The following is an 18,869-nucleotide window of genomic DNA, read 5'->3' as shown; positions in this document are numbered from 1 at the left end:
AACATTTTTTTTGTTTGTGGGTGCAGTTCTCCTTTAACAGACATAATTTTTGTCTTGTTTGATTCTTTTAAATGTTAAAAAAATGTTACTAATAAAATAATGAAGTATGTAAAATAAATAAATAAATAAACAAACTGTGTGCAGATCTTAAGGCTAACCACTCCTTGACAACTTACCTGACTCTGAAAGTATAATCGCAGTCTGGCACACCTATGTCCCACAAGATAATCTTTTCATCATAAGAACCCGCTGCAACAAGAACACACAATGCATCAGCAAAGGATCAGCAAATTGAAGTGTTTTTAAAACTTTGTTAACTGAACAAAGAACCAAAAACATAGCTGCTACCAAAATAAATCATCCTGCTTTTGGAATCTTACTAACTCAATAAAATAAAATCTAAACTCCATAACACCTACCAAAATGAATCATCTTTGTCTCTCTACATAATTATTCTATGAAAAAATATAAAGGTTAAGACACAAAAACAAATGATTTCAGAATCTATGGGCAACAGAACAAAGTTCTGTATGCCTACCAAAGAATACAAGATGTTGACAACTAGCTTTAAAATTTAAAGAAAAAAAATATAATTCAGTAATACTAAAGGTAGGAAACCAGGCATATTATAAAAAAGAAATGGTATACTGTGACAGATATGGCAGACAGAACATACATTTATACTTCAACCCATCAAAGGAATTCTTTTTATGTAAAAAAGCAAAAATGACACTGCTGAAGACCTCAGGAACCAAACAGGAAGATCTTATTTTAACTGTGTGGTTCGTTTAATAAACTTTTTTACACTAATGATCTTCCCGTTTGGTTCCTGAGGTCCTCAGCAGTGCCATTTTTGCTTTTGGTTTGTTCAAGCTTTTGCTTGAGATTATTGTCGCTGATTCACTTTTTTTGTTCCTGTGGTCATATATTCCTCTGCACTGTTTTTAATTTAAGTTTTCAACAAACCAGTGCCCAAACACAGAACGTTCTGAGAGAGCAGGGAGTTGTCAGTCAGTAGGTCAGCAGAAAATAACCTGTCCACAGACACTGACTAAATTCCAGTTCTTCGATGTTGCACTTCATGAATCAACTTTTCAGTTAATTTCAAACTGCATGAATGACCATGCTATTGTAAAGTGCAGTTAAATAAGTTGAACTTAACATAACAGTAGATGTTTGAATGATCACTGCTGCAGTAGCCTTAGCAATATGGGTTATATCCTGCCATGGATGTAACAGCTAGCCAGCTTGAAATGCTTCAGGGCACCTTTCATGCAGCCAAACTGTCAAGCAACTAGAGCTGGGCTGACTAAAAGACAAGTTTGGGTGCAGATCCCATCAGACCTTTCCTGCCAGCAGAAACAAGGAGGCTGTGCTGTGAAAGTTGTATGCTAGGAACATAAAAACCGAAATGCAGACACCCTGGCATAAAAAATATACAAAAAAAACAAGGAGAATATAGGGTGGGAATGACTACTACAGCAATGATCATTCAAACATCTACTGTTACATTAAGTTCACCTAACACAACTGTACTATGTTCATCATATTGATCACTGCTGCAGTAGCCTTGGCTATATGGGTAGATTAACACAGCTAACTACATTTGGAAGGTGGAAAAAAAACCTTGGAGAATGTTCCTAGCAAAGTTTCATCTGGATCTAGAGAAGGAATCACGCTTATAGTGCTTTGTAAAGGTATGCACAGAGGATCAAGTAGCAGCTTCTAGAATATCACTAGAATCCAACCCTTTCCAAAAAGCCATAAATGAAGCCAAAACCCTTGTATAGAGGGTCTTGACCTTGCCTGGAATAGATTTGTTAAGGCGAGTATAACAAAAGATAATAGCCTTAGACAACCATTTAGAAACAGTCTGTTTTGACACAGTTTCCCTTCTTACCTTCACAAGAAATAAACAACTGATCTAAAAATTTGGGAGATATAGTTTGGTTAAGATAGTACCAGAGTTGTCTGTGGACATCCAAGGTATGGAGTACCCTTTCTCCCTCATTTTTAGACTCATAAAAAAACAGGGAGAGGTATAGTTTAACAAAGTAAACTTGGATACCACTTTCGGCATAAAAGAAGGATTAGTTCTCAAAGAATCCCTGTACCTATGGAAAGTGAAGTAGTGTTGACTTACCATAAGAGCATGCAGCTCAGATACCTTTCTTGCAGAGGTCACAGCAATCAGTAAAACTGTTTTCCATGTTAAAAACATCAAGTCAGTCAGATTAGAAGGTTCAAATGGAGCAAGTATTCGCTTCTATAACACTAAATTAAGATCCCAAGGAGGAGGCAATGGTTTACTTGATGGCCTCTAATGCAAAAGCCCCTTTCAAGAACATTTTGACACAAGACTGCCTTCAAAGAGGAGCATCCATGGGCATTCAAGATGAAATGGCCAATAAATGAACCTTGACAAAGGAATAAAAAAGGTCATATGATAGTAACTCAAACAAATATTGTATACCTATAGAAATTACAGTTGTGTAAAATCTTGGATGGTGCAGTGATGCAGCAGTTTGCATTGTCACCTCACAGCAAGAGGTTCTCCAGTTTGATTCTCAGCTGGGGTGCTTTCTGTGCGGAGTCTGCATGTCCTTCCTGTGGGCTTCCTCCCACATTGCAAAGACATGCATCTGGAGTGTTTCCCTCCGGGTCTCTGCTGAAAACTGGGTTGTTCCAAGTCAAACTTTCCTGGTAAATAAACAAATGTTAAATAAATAAACAGTAGCTGTCCTTCCCTTCACTGTTGCAGTATTCCTTACAGTACGGATCCATTGCCTAGGGCAGCCCGACATCCGGCCAGTATACCAAAGCCTTAAGCTGTAAAAGGGACATCATATGTCACATGTATGCTAGCCACACATGACATAGGGCATAAAGGTGATGTACAGATATACCATCCTCGGAAGTGAAAAGCCCCAGGAGGAACAACTGCCCAAGGAGAAAGAGGAACACATGCATCCAGAAGAAGAAAGAAATGGGGGAGGAGGGAGTGAGTGAATACTGCAACAGTAAAGAGGACATTTACTGTTATGGTAAGATTTTACACAACTGCGCTATGTCCTTCTGTATCACTGTTGTAGTATTCCTTACAGTAGGGAGAGTACAATAGCTCAGGAGGAAATGTGGGAGAAGGAAGATCCAGCGTAGTCTTCATGACTTGTACTTTTACTTCCTTAGTTATTCACTGTTTTGTTTTCATTCTCCTGCAACAACTGTTTGTGTTACTGAGCAGTCAAGTGCTCCGGATTATGCGGAACGTGCTGCATTTAAGGCACAGAGGTCTCAAAGTTCCGTTGTTCCACATTAAAAGTGTTGGTTCCCCTTTGCACATTCTGATTGGCTCATATACGATGTAAATAGCTAGTCAGCATACAGGTAATATAAGTCAATCAGAGGTTGGTTACTGATGCAAAGCGATCCAACCAGGAGAAGCATTAAAATGCTTCCAGGTGACAGTTTTCGTGCCTCTGCAATGTCTTACTGCTGGGCGCAATTTACTTTTCTTTGTAGATTTAAGGCAGCAAAGTTTTTTTCTTTAGGAGGGCAGCAGCATTAGGATTCAGGAGGTTTCTGGCATGGATGACTATTTCTTCAGCCAGCAAACTTCTGGGGACTGCAGCAGTTCACCTTCAAGCAAGGATATTAGGATTGTGGAAGTTAGAACAGTGGAGATTGGAAACTGCAGTACAGTGTGCAAGCCAGTACTCACAAAATGATTTGTGATTTCTTCTCTGGGGGAAGCATATCTTTTGGTGGTGTATCTTTGACTGCAAGTAAGTGCGCAATTTTTGTCCAGGTTTTGCTAGAATGGAGGAGAAAGAATAGGCAAGCTTTTGTAAGTTGTTATAGCTTGTGTTCTACAAGATAGCCGAGTTCTCTGCAGTAAATTTGTTGAGGGATACGTAAAGTTTTTCAGCTGAGTATTTGTTACAGGGGTAGGGCCATTCTATCCGGGTTTTTTTTCCTGTTTCCAGTGTTTACACTCTACGTACAATGGCAAAACAATTTACTAATAACTTCAATATTAAGTTATTTTGCTGAGTAATATGATTCAGTATTATTTACCATGAATATCAGTTAAGTCTTTTGTATATCACAGTGTGTTAGTGCTGTAGAGGATAGGGGAATTCTCTGCTGTGCCTTTAGTGGTGGGGGGATTCTCGCAGCTTAAGTGTTTTATGTTTACAGGGTTGCACCTTGAGCTCTCCTTTCTCACTGTCTGTAGTAGGGGAGAACAGCTTGCTAATAACTTCAGCTAGGAGCTCACAGGATGGCAAAATAAGTTACTTTATACTTACAAGTATGTATTTTCTGGGAATATCTGTTAAAATTATTTTAAAACTGATTGTGTAATTGACCCTTTCAATGTGGAACTTCAAGGAAAGTACAGTTGTGTACACTTACCATAAATGTAGATGTTCGAGTTTATTCACTGTTGCAGTCATTACATTTGGGTAATCTGCTGGTAGGTTGCCCTCAGTCAGCCTGATTAACAAAGACTTGGGTCCTGCATCGGTAGCTGTCCCTTCTTCCATGACGTCAGGTCGTCAGGGGTATAAAACATGCAGCCGACGCCATTACATCAGTTTTTCTTGCCCCAGATGTCAGGTGCCCCCCAAATTGGGAGCAAATAAAATTAAGAACACAAAATTATATTTACAACCAAAAGCAAATACACCAAAAGGGCTTTTAAGCATAGTAAAAGAAAGTAGAGGTATGGCCAGAAAAAAAATAGGGGGCTGGAGGGAGGGTAACCAGGACTGCAACAGTAAATATGCTCGAACATCTGCATTTATGGTAAGTGTACACAACTGTACTATGTTCTTCGTGTTTCACTGTTGCAGTCATTACATTTGGGTAGATTCCCAAAGCTATGGTTGGGAGGAGGAAATTATACAGCATTAGGACCAGTTATAAGGCCCTGCAAGACAGCAGTGGTAAAGCCAGCTCTGGATTTAGAGAAAAGTGGTAAATGGTAATGTTTGGTGAAAGTATGAATTGAGCTCCAGGTAGCAGCTTCTAGAATATCCCTGGCAAGAACACCTCTGAGAAAGGCTGTTGAAGTAGATGCAGCCCTGGTGGAATGGGATCTGATCCCCTGGGGGATAGTTTTTCCGTGGTGATTATAGCAGAAACTAATACAATGGCTTACCCATTTGGAAATGGTTTGCTTTGAAACAGCCTTTCGCTCTGCTCCTGCAGCAAATGCTACCAGCAGTTGTTCAGATTTTCTTTGAGATTTAGTCCTGTTTAAGTAAAATCTAAGTTGTCTGTGTACATCCAATGAATGCAGAATTCGCTCCCCCTTGTTCTGTGGATTGGGAAAGAAAGTTGGCAAATGAATGGTCTGATTAAGAGCCACACTGGATACAACTTTGGGCACGAACGATGGGTTGGTCCTGAGAGATACCCTGTCCGCATGAAAAATGATGAAAGGCTCTACTGCCATAAGAGCCTATAATTCGGAAATCCTTCTAGCTGAAGTGACTGCTAAAAGGAAAGCTGTTTTCCAGGAGAGAAATTTTTATGTCTGCATGTAGCAGCTGGCTCAAAAGGAAGGAGAGTGAGTTTCTCCAATACAAAATTAAGGTCCCAGGCAGGGGTTGGAACTCTCCTGGGTGGTCTTAAGTTTTTGGCCCCTCTGAAATGCTGCTTTAGCAGAGGATGAGAGAAGAGGGGAGGTTCTGTGTTGTAATGAGCCGAAATGGCTGCGGCAGAAACATCTCAGTTAAGTATTGCAAAATCTGAGGAATGTTGGGCAATGCTGTGCTTACCCCTTGAGACTGATTCCAGGCACAGAATCTTTTCCATTTGTCAACATAAGATTTTCTAGTACTAGGTCTTCTCGCCTCCAAAATGACATCCATCACAGGTTTGCTGAGGGATGCTATGGGTGAATTTAGGTGATTAGTAATGCTGCAAGATTCAAAGTTTGGAGCTGAGGGTGCAGAGTTTGGTTGTTCTGCCGAGACAGTAAGGAAGGTGTATGAGTCAGGTGCCATGGTGAAATGTGTGACACACTGCGCAGGAGTGAGTACCAGTGTTGGCGAGGCCAGTCTGGAGCAATCAAAATCATTTTTGGTTTGTCCTGTTTGACTTTTAGTAGAACTTTGGAGAGCAGAGGCAGAGGAGGATAGGCATAGACTGATAGGTTTTTCCAGCTGAAGGACAGAGCATCCACTTTCCAGGCTTTTTTGTGACGAGTTCTTGTGCAAAATTTGTCCAACTGATAGTTCTGGGGTGAGCCAAAAAGATCTGTCTGGGCTCCCCCATTTGCATGTCAACATGCTGAAAATCCATGGTTCCAGTTTCCATTCGTGTGGGTCCATGAGATTTTGGCTTAGTTCATCTGCCAGAGTATTCAGCTTTCCTGGGAGCTTGTAGTTGTACTTGATAGCTCAAAACCGTGTACCACAATGCCATGGCTAGTCTGCAGAGGGGGTAGGAGTGTGTACCCCCCTACATGTTTATGTACCACATAACCGTGGTGTTGTCCGTCTTTATCAATAATTGTCCTGGATGACGGTAGTCTTTGTAGGCTGTCAAGTGTATTCTGTACAGCTAGCATTTCTTTTTGATTTATATGTAGGTGCATTTGATTTGGGCTCCATTTTTCCTGAATGCACTTCCCTGCCAGATGAGCACCCCCATGCATAGTCTGATGTGTCTGTAGTTAGGGTTTGGGCGGCAGGGGGTGGTGTGAATGGGAGTCTCTTGTTCTGGTGGCAGGCCTCTGCCCACCACAGGAACTCTAGGCGCAAGCAAGGTATGATAGGAATCATTGTTTCCAGGCTGTGACAATGTTGACTCCATAGACTTTTTAAGTACCACTGAAGTTTCCTTATATGCAGTCTTGCATATGGAATTAGAAGAATGCAGGAGGCCATGAACCCAAAGGCTTGCAGTATTTGCCTTGCAGAAAGCAGGGTTTTTTGTGGCCACCTGTTTGAAGTAAGGCATCAAATGAATTTGCTTTTCTGGCATAAGGAAAGCCATCTGGGCAGTTGTATTCAAGCTTGCACCCAGGAATGTAATTTTTTGAGAGGGTACCAGTTGTGATTTCTTTTTCGTTTATAGTGTACCCTAGACAAGTACAAATGCCAGATGTTTTAGAAGAATGTCCTTGTTTTCTGCCTGGAATTAGACAATCGTCCAGGTATGGATATATTTGAATATTTGCCTGCAAAATGCAATTACTGGAGCCAGGCACTTTGTAAAGACCCTGGGTGCAGTAGATAAGCCAAAGGGCAGTGCAGAGAACTGGTAATGCAAGTAGACTGCTTTAAAGCGGAGGTATCTTCTGCAAGATTTCCTGATTGGGATATGCAGGTAAGCCTCTTTTAAATCTAGAGTTGCCAACCAGGCATCTTTGCCTAGCATAGGAAGTAACTGGTGAAGAGTCCGCATGGAATGTCCAGAAAGGTGTTTAGAGTAGATAACTCCAGAACTGGACGCCATGATTTGTCTTTTCTGGGTACCAGGAAAAGTCTTGAATAGAAACCTTGTCATTTTCCTCTTCTGGTACTAGTTGAATAGCCCCCATGCTCATAAGGGAAAGTACTTGTTTCTGAGCCTCTGCCCACTGATTTGGTGGCAGGTCTGGCCAACCTTTTGGAGTTGGCAACGTGTGGAAATGAAATCTGTATCCCTGGGATACTATATTTAAAACCTATTTGTCCTGAGTTATAAGTTGCCAGTTTTTTGCATGAAGAGCCAGTTTTCCCCTCAAAGGGGCGGCTAAAAGGCAAGTGCTTAGTAAGTGTAGAGGGAAGTCATTGAGACGGCTTACCATAGGGAGGTGTCTTGTTGTTTCCAGATTTGGAAGAGGAGGCACCCCATTGCTTTGTTCTGAAAGTCACTTGGGACTGAAACCTGGTGCCTTTGGAATATCTGGGTTTGACTTGAGTGGCTCTCAAAGGAACTGGAAAGGACCAGTTCTTAGTAGGCCAGTGCCTACTAAATCTTGGAGGTTGCACTTGTAAGAAATCTTTCACAATTTGCATAGATTTAGCTTCATCTTCCATCTTTTTTAGAACTTCTTCAGCCTTATTGCCAAAGAGATGGTCCTGTTGTAAAGGAGCATCCAACAATTTTGCTTTAACATGATCAGGCAGAGATTGCTCTTTGAGCCAAGCATGCCTCCTTAGCACAGACCCAGTTACAGCAGCCCTACAAGAGGACTCCAAAGAATCAAAACCACATTGCAAAGTATGTTTCCCAACTTGTTCAGCTGAATGCAATAGATCCTGTAAATCTTTATTTTCCACATAGTCAGAAATCAACATCATTTTCTGTTTTAGCAGTCCCATGATATGCTGCTGATATTTTAGCATATGGAATTGACAGTTTAAAGCCCTGATTGCCAAGGTTGCAGAACTGTAGACCTTCTTACCCCATCTATCCAGCGCCCTGGAATCTCTATCAGAAGGGGTAGGATATTTAGCAGTAGAAGCCTTAATGCCCTTGGGGCCCTGAGAAATTGTTTCAGGATCCGCAACATGATTTTTGAAAAGGAATTTGGGGGAGTCAGGAATCATGTAGTATCTGTCTGGCTTACAATGAGCCAGAGGCAGAAAATCAGGAGCCATACTAGATTCTGAAAAAAAAACATCAACAATGTCTAGAACAGGAGGTATAGCCAAAGGCCTATGCTGAGGAAGAAGAAGAAAATCCCTAAGCCTCTTTTTAGATTCAGAAAAATCCTGACTTTCCCAGTGGAAATGATCTCTTAAGGTATGTAAAGTTTCCCCAAAAGAAAAATCCTGAGGGGGAGAAGCAGAAGAAATGGAATCCTCTGCATCAGGGTCCTCATAAGTAGGTATAGGCAATTCCTGTTCATTAGAAGAGTCCGAAGAAATGGAATCCTGTCAATTTCTTGCCTAGGCCTCTTAGAGGGGGGGGGGGTTTGGCAACCCCTGATTAGAGTAATTAAATCTTCAGCCATTTTGATCATTTGTTTTTTAGGCATAGAGGGCTGCACATGTGGCCTAGACGTTGGTTTTTTAGACATAGTTCGAGATTTTGGCCTTAATATTGAAGATGACATTGGTTTAATATACAAATCTCTAGGCCTGAATACACCCTCAGAAGCTGGTGCCTGCACAGTGGCTCCGGACCCATCCAAGTTAGAGACATCCGCGGATTCCATAATTGAAGCATCTCGCAGCATACCGGACTCCGAATGGGTCTCAGTAGAGGCCTGTGAATCAGAAGTAGCGGGTATCAGGGGCTGCAAAAGCGCCTCAATGAGTACCGGTGAACTGGCGACTGGCTTAGGAAAAGCGTCGGCGGCGGTTTTGGACCTCAACAGCCTGTCTCTCTTTTTCTTTGAGTTTTTTAGATATTCCGGTAGTCGGATTGCTAACCGACGTAATTTCTGGATAATTAAAGCGTCAGCCAAAATATTTAGAAGCAAACATGTACCGACAACGGATAGCCAGCTGATTAAATAAAGCACAGAACCGACAGCAAGGTATGTCGTGGTCAGGGCCTAGGCAAGGAATACAGTACAAATGAAAATTCTTATGAGGTATTTGCTTCCCACAAGTTATACAATTATTAACTTTCACCGACATCGGAAAGGAGCAAGAAAAAGTTTCCCCAATGGGGTACTTAGCTTTTTAGTTGAAGACTTCGGATCTGAACCTCGAAAACGAAAATTTCAGGTGTCTGCCGACCGACACTTGCGAACTGCTTCTGCTTCGGGCACCGCGCGGCAAGAAAGACTGATGTAATGGCGTCAGCTGCATGTTTTATACCCCTGACGACCTGATGTCATGGAAGAAGGGACAGCAACCGACGCAGGACCCAAGACTTTGTTAATCAGGCCGACTGAGGGCAACTTGCCAGCAGATTATCCAAATGTAATGACTGCAACAGTGAAACACGAAGAACATCATGGATATTTTAAGACTTAAAGTGAGGTATTCTCATTGACTGCATACTTAGTTATGGTAGTAGTGTTTTTCTGATTATACAGTACATTTTTGACTTCAGTTACATGTTTTTTTGTACAGTGTTTACTCTTGGTTAATATATACTTCAACTTACTGATTTTGCTTGAAAAACCACTTCAGCTTGGCACAGTGGAAATAATGCGTTTTCACGCAGTCTAAAAATAGGGTGTTCTGCATTTTGCCTGTTTGTCACAGATTGTCAGGGTCTGTGTTATACATTGGCCTCTTAAGAGGTTGAGACCTATGGTGTGTTAATTAATGTTTAAGTAATTTAATATTGGAGCTTTTCTCCTCTGGTCTCTGCTAAAAAAGGGCTTTTCCCAGTCAGACCAACCCGGTTAACAAGTGTCAAATTAATTGATTAATTAATTAATTAATTAATTAATTAATTAATTAATTAATTAATTAAATAAATTAAATTAATTAAATTAATTAAATTAATTAAATTAAATTAAAGCCATGCAGGATACGCCTGGCAAATCCAGCTCTAGCCCTGGAAACCGCATCCAACTTATAGTGCTTAGTAAAAGTATGCACAGAAGTCCAAGTAGCTGCCTCAAGGATGGAGGTGGTATCCAATCCTTTGAAAAAAGAACCAGAAGAAGCCACAGCCTTGGCAGAATGAGCCTTAACAGAAGAAAAAAAACTTTGCCCATGAAGAGAGTAACAAAAGGAAATGGCCTTAGATATTCATGAAGAAATAGTTTGTTTAGAAACAGCCAAACCCAGATACCTAGGATGAAAGGAAACAAAATGTTGCTCAGATTACAAATGGCTTTAGTTTTATCCAAATAATATCAGAGTTGTCTATGCAAATCCAAAGTGTGAAGAACCTTTTCACTAGCAAACTGCAGAGAAGGGAAAAAAGTGGGCAAATGATTAAGAGATAACTCATTAACCACTTTAAGGCATAAAATGATTAGCACGAAGAGATACTCTGTCCTTATGAAAAACTTAAAAAGGAAGAATAGCCATAAGGGCCTGCAGCTCAGACTCCCATCTAGCTGTGGTAAGGGTCAAAAGAACAGTTTTCAGAGAATACTGTAGAAAAGCTGAAGCTGCAGGCTCAAATGGAGCCCAAGTAAATTTTTCCAAGACAAAATTAAGGTCCCTGGAAGGAGGAATATGCTTCCTGGGGGGCCTAATATGAAGGATCCCTTTAAGGAATAGTTTGACCTCAAATATAGAAGCCTAAGAAGGAGTCAAAGGCAGACAAGCAGAAATGGCTGACAGCTGGGCTTTAACAGAAGAGTATGCCAACTTGACACTGAGCAACTCACACAAATAAAACACAACCAAAGGAACTTCCACATAAAGTGGATACAGGTTACAAGCAAGACACCAATCAGAAAATCTCTTCAATTTGGATAAATAAGATTTCCTGGTAGTGGGTTTTCTGGCCTCCTGCAAAACCCAAAGCATGTCCTCAGAAAAAAGTTGTCTAGAAGGGACAGCATTAGCTGATGAGTGGACAAGTGGGGATGGATGAGAGACCTCTTGTCCTGTATGAACAGGTCCACCCTGTGAGGCAACTTGTGATGATTGCCGTTGGCTAAATGCAGAAGAAGAGGGAACTAATACTGTCTAGGCCTACCTAGTTCTACATTGAACAAGACCCTTGGTATGACAGGAAGGGGAGGGAAGCCATAAAGAAACATCCCCTTCATGGAAAAAGATAGGGCATCCACCTTCCAAGCCAGAGGACATGGGACAATGGTGCGAAACAGAGGAAGTTGTCTGTTCAGAGGTGAGGCAAAAAGATCTACTTGATAAGTATTCACTTGAGACTGTGTTATGGACCTGCTCAGTTAGTCTGCCACAATGTTCTGATCTGAAGGAATATAAACAGCCTGAACAGTCACCTGATACTGGACAGCTAGATCCCAAACCTGAAGAGCTAGTCTGCACAAGAGGCAAGACCATGTCCACCCCTTGCTTACTGATGTACTACATCACTGTAGTATTGTCTGTAAAAGATTTTGAAGGGCCCTGGAAGGTTAAGAGAATGGAAGTCCTGAAGAGCCACGAGAAGAGCTCTCATCTCTTTGATACTGATATGGTCCTTCCTTTGATGAAGAGACCAAAGGCCCTGAAACTTTATAGGACCAAAGAAAGCTCCACACCCCGCATCTGAGGCATCTGAAAAGAGTTCCTTAGCAGGGACTGGAGGCTGAAAAGGAAGCCCTTGGTTGAGGGACAGTTGACAAATCTACCATTGGCAGCCTGAACATGAGGCACGAAAAAAGAGGAACTGGTAAGTCTAAAGGATTAGAATGTTGAAGCCAGACTGACTTTAGGAACCACTGAAGATTTCTAGTATGAAGTCTGGCCACAGGTTGCATAGGAATGGTGGACACTATGTATTTATTTATTTACTGGGTAGTGTCTGACTGGGACAGGAGCCCATTTTCAGCAGAGATCTGGGAAGAAAAGCTCCAAGACAAGTAATTGACAGTAAAACAGCAGTGGAAAAAACAACAAATTATCACATACTTGGTATAGGTAAATACGCATACAGAAATATTTGATTACAAGGAGGCTGCTTCACAGTATAAAAGTGAGTACACAAAACAGGAATGAAAGCACATTTTTTTTTACATAGTTGTTAGGTTAGAAGAAGAGAAAAACAGACATGTAAAAACTTGCTGTCTCATAGGAGAGTATAAGATGGAATGTGTACAAAGTTGATCTAGTTAGAGTAAGAGACATCACGTGGGAGCAATTACCCTGGAAGTGTGCAGGGGCATAGCCAGTGATTAGTGAGGTGTGCTTTTAGGAGTAGTTAGAATTTGTGACTGACTGGATTATTTAGAATTTGTTGGGGTAGTAGCGCCATGTTTTGGATATTTTATTATAGCAATGGGAGTCTCCATAGTAGTTTTGGGATTTAGTTACCTTTAGGATTAATTTGTATCCTTAGAAACTATCTGGCTATAATGCAGACCAGAGGAAGAAGGGATTGTAAGAATGCAATCGGAGTTAAAACTTTGGGAGAAGGCAGGGATTCCAGCATTGGAGCAATCTGGATCCTGCACTCGAGAAAAACATGATCCTGAGAAAGAGTCAAGAAGGATTTTTGGAAATTCACTGTACACAATAGGCTTTACAGAAGACAAACAGTATAGTGAAGATATTGAAGCAAAATCTCTGGAGAGGAAGCCTGAATGAGGTCAGCCAGATAAGGAAAGATCTGAATTCCCCTCATCCTGCAGAAAGCAAACAGAGGAGCGAGGCATTTGGTGAATGCCCTTGAGGCAGTAGAGAGGCCAAAGGGCAAAGCAGAAAACTGAAAATTCAAGGAAGCAACAGAGAAGCGTAAAAATTCCACGGAATGGGGATGAATAGGTATATAGAGACAGGCATCCTTGAGATCCAGAGAGACTAGGAAAGCCTGAGGAATAAAAAGACCAAACAATGTTTGAAGGAATAACATTCAAAAAGAAGGAACCTTTAGAAAGGTGATGAGCTGGGACAGATTCAGAATGGGTCTCTCCAGGTGCTTTCTTTCCTGGGAACCAGAAACATTCTGGAATAAAATCCCACTCCTTTTGAGAAGTCTGAACTGCTTGGATGGTTCCTTGAGCAAAAAGCTCTGCAGAACATCCTGAAAAAAGTGCAGCTGTTCCTGAGGAGGTTGAGGAATGGCCAAAAAGGGGGTAAGGAATTTCCAAACCACGTAATACCCCTTTTGAATGATGGAAAGAACCTAAGAGTCGTGAGTGATCTGTTGGAAGGGACAGGGAAAGATGAAGAGCTAGAGGAACTGGGATGAGGAGGGAGGGGAGAAGATAGTCAGACAGAACCTGGCTTGTCTGGAAAAAGAGGCTTCTGAGCTGTAGGAGTCTGAGCAGACTTAGCAAAAGGAGCCCCTCTAGCACCCTTTTTACCCTTGGGAGGAGGGCGAAATTGCCTATGGACCAAAGGCAGACTTGGTATGGTAATTCCTCTTGGGAATGGGGAAAGAAAAATATGTTTCAAATCCTGCATACCTTTACCCTTTTTCTGAAGAAATTTAAAAAGCTCAGCAGCTGCAGAACCAAAGAAATTTTTATTGTCAAGAGGAGCAACCATCAGCTTGAATTGATATCATCAAGCAGAGACTGAAGGCAAAGCCAGGAATACCTCCTCAACACAGACCCAAAGGCAGCAGCTCTAGATGAGACATCACCTCCATCATAACTACATTTAATGGAATGGCAAGCCACCAGAAGAGGACCACAACAAAGACAAAATCGGGAAGATCTGAAATAACCAGAACAGCCTGACAGAGAGAACAGCCAGGATATACATGGACGTATGGGTCTGATAATTGACAGCCCCGAAGGCTAGAGTAGCAGCAGTATACACTTTTTTACCCAGCTTCTCCAGTCCTGCTGTCCTTGTCAGAGGGGTGCAGTTTAGTAGAGGGCAATAAATTTAGAGAATTTATCATAAGAGACCGAAATAACAGAAGGGTCAGCTGAGGGACATCTGTACAGAAATTTTCAATCAGACATCTTATAAAACCCATCAATTTTTAGGCACAAGGGGCTGGGAATCAGGAGCCTGTGAAGCTGCAGAAAAGGATCCAACAAGGCAGCAATAACAGGAGGAACAGAAGAGGGCTTGGGAAACTCCATTTGAAGGAGGCCATAATACCTCCTTTGAACATCAGAAATGTGGTCACAATCCAACTTAAAAAAAACTCCATCATATAGGGAAACAGTACCCCCCAAAGGAAATCTCTTCAAAAGGAGAATCAGGACTAATAGAATCCTGTTCCTCTGAACCATAATCTAAGTGAAAGGGAATCTGTGAGGAATAGGCCAAATATTCCAAAGGAAACCTGTTCCCTGGGCCTCTTGAGAGGAGTAGAAGACCAAGAGAGAGTAGGAACAGAAACTCCCTGAGGAGGATTCAAAGCAATAAAGGCATTGAACAAACCCTGTGTAAAATCCTGCCAGTCATACTCAGGATCCTTACGAGCAGGAGGAATATGCCTAGTCCTTTGCTTCTTTTTAAAGGGACGGCAGCTCTAACTATTTTAGGCGGTTCAGATCCTTGCCTACACTCAAAAAAGCATAGTGGGAATTGTCCCTCCCAATAAGAATTTGCAGAACACCCTAGGCTCTTTGGAAATGATCAGCCATGGTTCCCCCTGAGCATCCGAAAAAGACATCTACGAAGCCTCTGTGGACATGCAAGAAGCCGGGTCCATGCTAGCCTCTGAAGTGGTCACAGCGGAGGAATCCAACTGAAAAAAGAGGCAGTCTTCTGGGATTTCATCAGCTCAAGAGAGACATCCTGTGGAGGCGGTACAGCAAAAGTATTATCCAACTGAACCTTTCTGGTCTTCTTTGCAGATGCCAAACCTTCATGTCGGGATGATTCTACCATAGTTCCGAATCAACAACTTTAGGCAATGGTTCTCCAGGTAAATAGCCAAAATGGAAAGCAGACTACGAAAAGTTTTTAGGACAAAATGCCTGACAAGTAGTACAAGACGTATGGTCGTGAGAAGCACCTAAGCAAAACAAACACTGCTCGTGACCATCCTTATGGGGAATCTGTCTCCCACACTAGCATTTCTCCTTTCTGGATGAAATGTAAACCAACAACCAGCAAAAAGCAAAAAAGAAGAAGAAAGACCCCAACAGGGCACTTATTTGAAAACAGCTTCTCTGCTAGACTAAGCATTTGTGAACTAGAACTAGGCCTGTGAGAAGGGGTCTTAGCAGGCACAGTTTTGGTAGTTTTTGCTGCTTTAGCCCTGGCAAAGGCCTTAATCGACATGGATGCAGGAGGCCTAGCAGCTCCACGTGCAGGGGTAGAAATATCCAAAGGGATAGTATCAGATAAATCCTGTGAACCTGTAAAAGCAGGTGGGATTTCAGTAGCAGTTTCAGCCAAGCTGGAAGAGGCCTCGGTAAGTGGCAAGCTTTCGGCCGAAGGAAGAACCGTGGACTCGGTTTCAGCCGAAACCGAGACACTCACGGTGGGCTTAACCGCGGTTTCGGCCGAAACTGCGGACCGCGAGTGTCGGTCCTTTTCCTTGCGTTTTTTAGAAATTTGCGTAGTCGGAGCATCCGACGGCATAATGTAAGCAAAAGCGGAGCCGAAAAACTCTTCAGCAAATTCCGACCGACGTCTAAGCGTCCGTCGGTTGAAAGAAGCACAGGCTAGGCAAGCTGCTACGTCGTGGTCTGGGCCTAAGCAAGGTAAGCAGTAAGAGTGGAAATCTTTATGAGGTATTTGTTTCCCACAAGTTAAACAGTTATTCACTTTTTCTGACATCGGCTGAGGCAAGAAAGAGTCCCCAACGGGGTACTTAGCTTTTTAGAAGTCTTCGGTACCTGTAGTAGTAATCTCTGGTTCTGACCGACCGGCACTTGCGAACAGCTTCTGCTTCGGGCGCCACGCAGCAAGAAAGACTGAGGAAGATGGCGTCGGCTGATGCCTTTATACCCGAAGAACTGCAGCTATGACATCAGGTGAAGTGCGACACCAGCCGAGGCCAGACCCAGACTTTGGAATCCGGCCGACCGAAGGGCTGCCTGACAACAGGACAACCCATTTGTAAGGACTGCAGATGCATCCTTGAAGGACATCAGCTTGACAACCAGCAGATGAAACGGTGTTCAGACAGATGACTGAAGATGGCGTTCAGACTGGAGGCAAAGACGTTCTGACAATGGTACCTCTGTACAGCACCTTTATGCCCTACGCCTTGTGTGGGGAACATATGTGTGACATATGACATCCCTTTTACAACCAAATACTGATCAGACATCAGGCTGCCCTAGGAAAGGGATTCTTACTATAAGGAATACTGCAACAGTGATATAGAAGGACATCAACTAGCCCTAAATGGGTGCTAGTTATCTTATTGGCACCAACTAGAACACCTTTTCCATTTGTTAATATATGATTTTCTAGTAACAGGCTTTCTTGCTTCCATTAATACCCACTGCACATCCTCAGTAAACAGGCGGCTAAAAGGAATTAAGACCTTATCATCCAGGCAGTCAGTTGAAAATGAATGATGTCAGTGTTTCAAACACCCGTGTTCTTTTGCAAGTACAGCCAGTCTGTGAGGAACTTGTGCCAATTGCCCCTGGGCATCTCCTACAGAAAGAAAAACCATGGTTGCCTAGGCCAGAAGGGAGTCACCACAATGATCTTGGGGATTCCTTCTAAACCTTCGGAAGTACCCTGGATATTAGCGGAAAGGCTGGAAAAGCATACAGGAGTGTTTCTGTCCAAGGAAAATCAAAGAAAAGGCATTTGCCTTCCAGGCCTTCTTGCCAAGAGTCCTGGGACAGAATCTTGCCAGTTGATTGTTCAAAGAGGAGGCAAAAAGATCTACTTGAGGAACTCCCCACAGTTGGATCAAATATTGGAAGATCCCCTAATCTAGTTTCCTTTCTTGAGGGTCTGGCCTGGTCCTGCTCAGCTTGTCTGCCACACAATTTTGCTCTGTTTGAATGTAGGACACTAGTACAGTGACGTTGTGCTGTGCAGCTACATCCCAAGCCAACATGGCTGATCTGCAAATGGGGTACGATCTGGTTCCTCCTTGGTTGTTGATGGACCGCATGAGTGTGGTATTGCCTGAAACACTTGAAGAAGTCTCGGAAGCCAAGCATGGTACAGAGAATCAAGTGCCTTGGTCAGAGTAAGCAACTCCTAGATATTTATGAGGCTACATCTGCCCTTGGTGTCCCACACCCCTTGCACTTTTATCCCTCCTGAAACCACTCCCCAAGAAAAGTCCGAATCGTCTGTGGTAACTAACTGCTCTGGAGCAGGGATGGTGAAAAGGAGACCTGGATTTAAGGATATCTGCTGACTCCTCCAAAAGACTTTTCTTCTGACAAACCTGAGCAATGGGATTTGAAAAGAGAGTGTTGACGCTGAGACCAAAGGGATTTCAAATATCACTGTATCCTTCTCATGTGGAGTTTTACCAGGGATATCATGAGAATCATACATGCCACGAGACCCAAAATCCTGAGTTATTCCCTGACAATGACTGAAGTCTGAGCGGAAAACCTTAGAAACAGATCTAAATAAATATCTATTTTTTTTTTCCTAAGGAACAAAAGCTCTTTGAACTGAGGTGTCCAGTAGACATCCCAGGAACACAATCCTGTGTGAAGATGTCAAGAAAAACATATGAATGTTCTCTTGGAATCCCAGGTTGTGCAGCAGATCTCTCACCCAAATGAAAGATTCATGACATTTTGAAAAAAAGACTTTGCAAAGACATGAAAGTTGTCTAAATATGGAAAATGAGGATACCCTGCAGCCTACAATGAGCTATAACTGAAGCAAGACACTTTGTGAACACTCTTAGTGCAGTGGATAGTCCACACATTAAGGTAGAGAACTGATAATGTTAGCCAGACATACAAAATCTTAAGAAATGTCTGAAGTCTGGATGAACAGGGATGTGATAAGTATCTTATAAGTCTGTAATTACCAGGAAACCTGAAAGAAATCAGAAAAACAAAATGAAAACTCCAGCAAAGCTAGACCTTCCACTGAGTGACCTTCCAAACCTCTTGTATCAGAGGCACATGGGATATATGCCAGGTGTTTCAGCTAATTGGCAATTCTGAATGCCCATGACTTGTTTTGTCATTTTAATGGACAATTTCAGGCCAATAAAGCCAAACCCCACTAGCTGTGGACTGTGCTGACGAGGTCATAACAAGGCCAAAATATGCATATCCACAGCTAGTGGGGTTTGACTTTATTGGCCTGAAATTGTCCATTAAAATGACAAAACAAGTCATGGGCATTCAGAATTTCCAATTAGCTGAAACACCTGACGTTCATAAGGTTCATTTGCATACATCCCATGTGCCTCTGATACAAGAGGTTTGGGAGTTGACTCAGTGGAAGGTCTAGTTTTGCTGG

General features: G+C 42.3%; 1 protein-coding gene across 1 annotated transcript in view; it reads right to left on the bottom strand.

Annotated features, from left to right (window-relative positions):
- Window positions 1-18,869, bottom strand: part of LRWD1 (leucine rich repeats and WD repeat domain containing 1) — a 721,948-nt gene that overhangs the window by 293,070 nt on the left and 410,009 nt on the right. Inside the window, exon 10 of the mRNA XM_044053858.1 lies at window positions 177-249. Coding sequence (XP_043909793.1) covers window positions 177-249 — 73 coding nt within the window. The remainder of the gene's footprint in view (window positions 1-176; window positions 250-18,869) is intronic.

This window comes from Protopterus annectens, chromosome 13.part0 (genome assembly GCF_019279795.1).
Source record: "Protopterus annectens isolate FY-2018-M chromosome 13.part0, PAN1.0, whole genome shotgun sequence".
NCBI classification, from domain to species: Eukaryota; Metazoa; Chordata; order Ceratodontiformes; family Protopteridae; genus Protopterus; species Protopterus annectens.
Note: the sequence above shows the minus strand (reverse complement) of the source record. Positions and strands in the feature narration are given on the sequence as shown.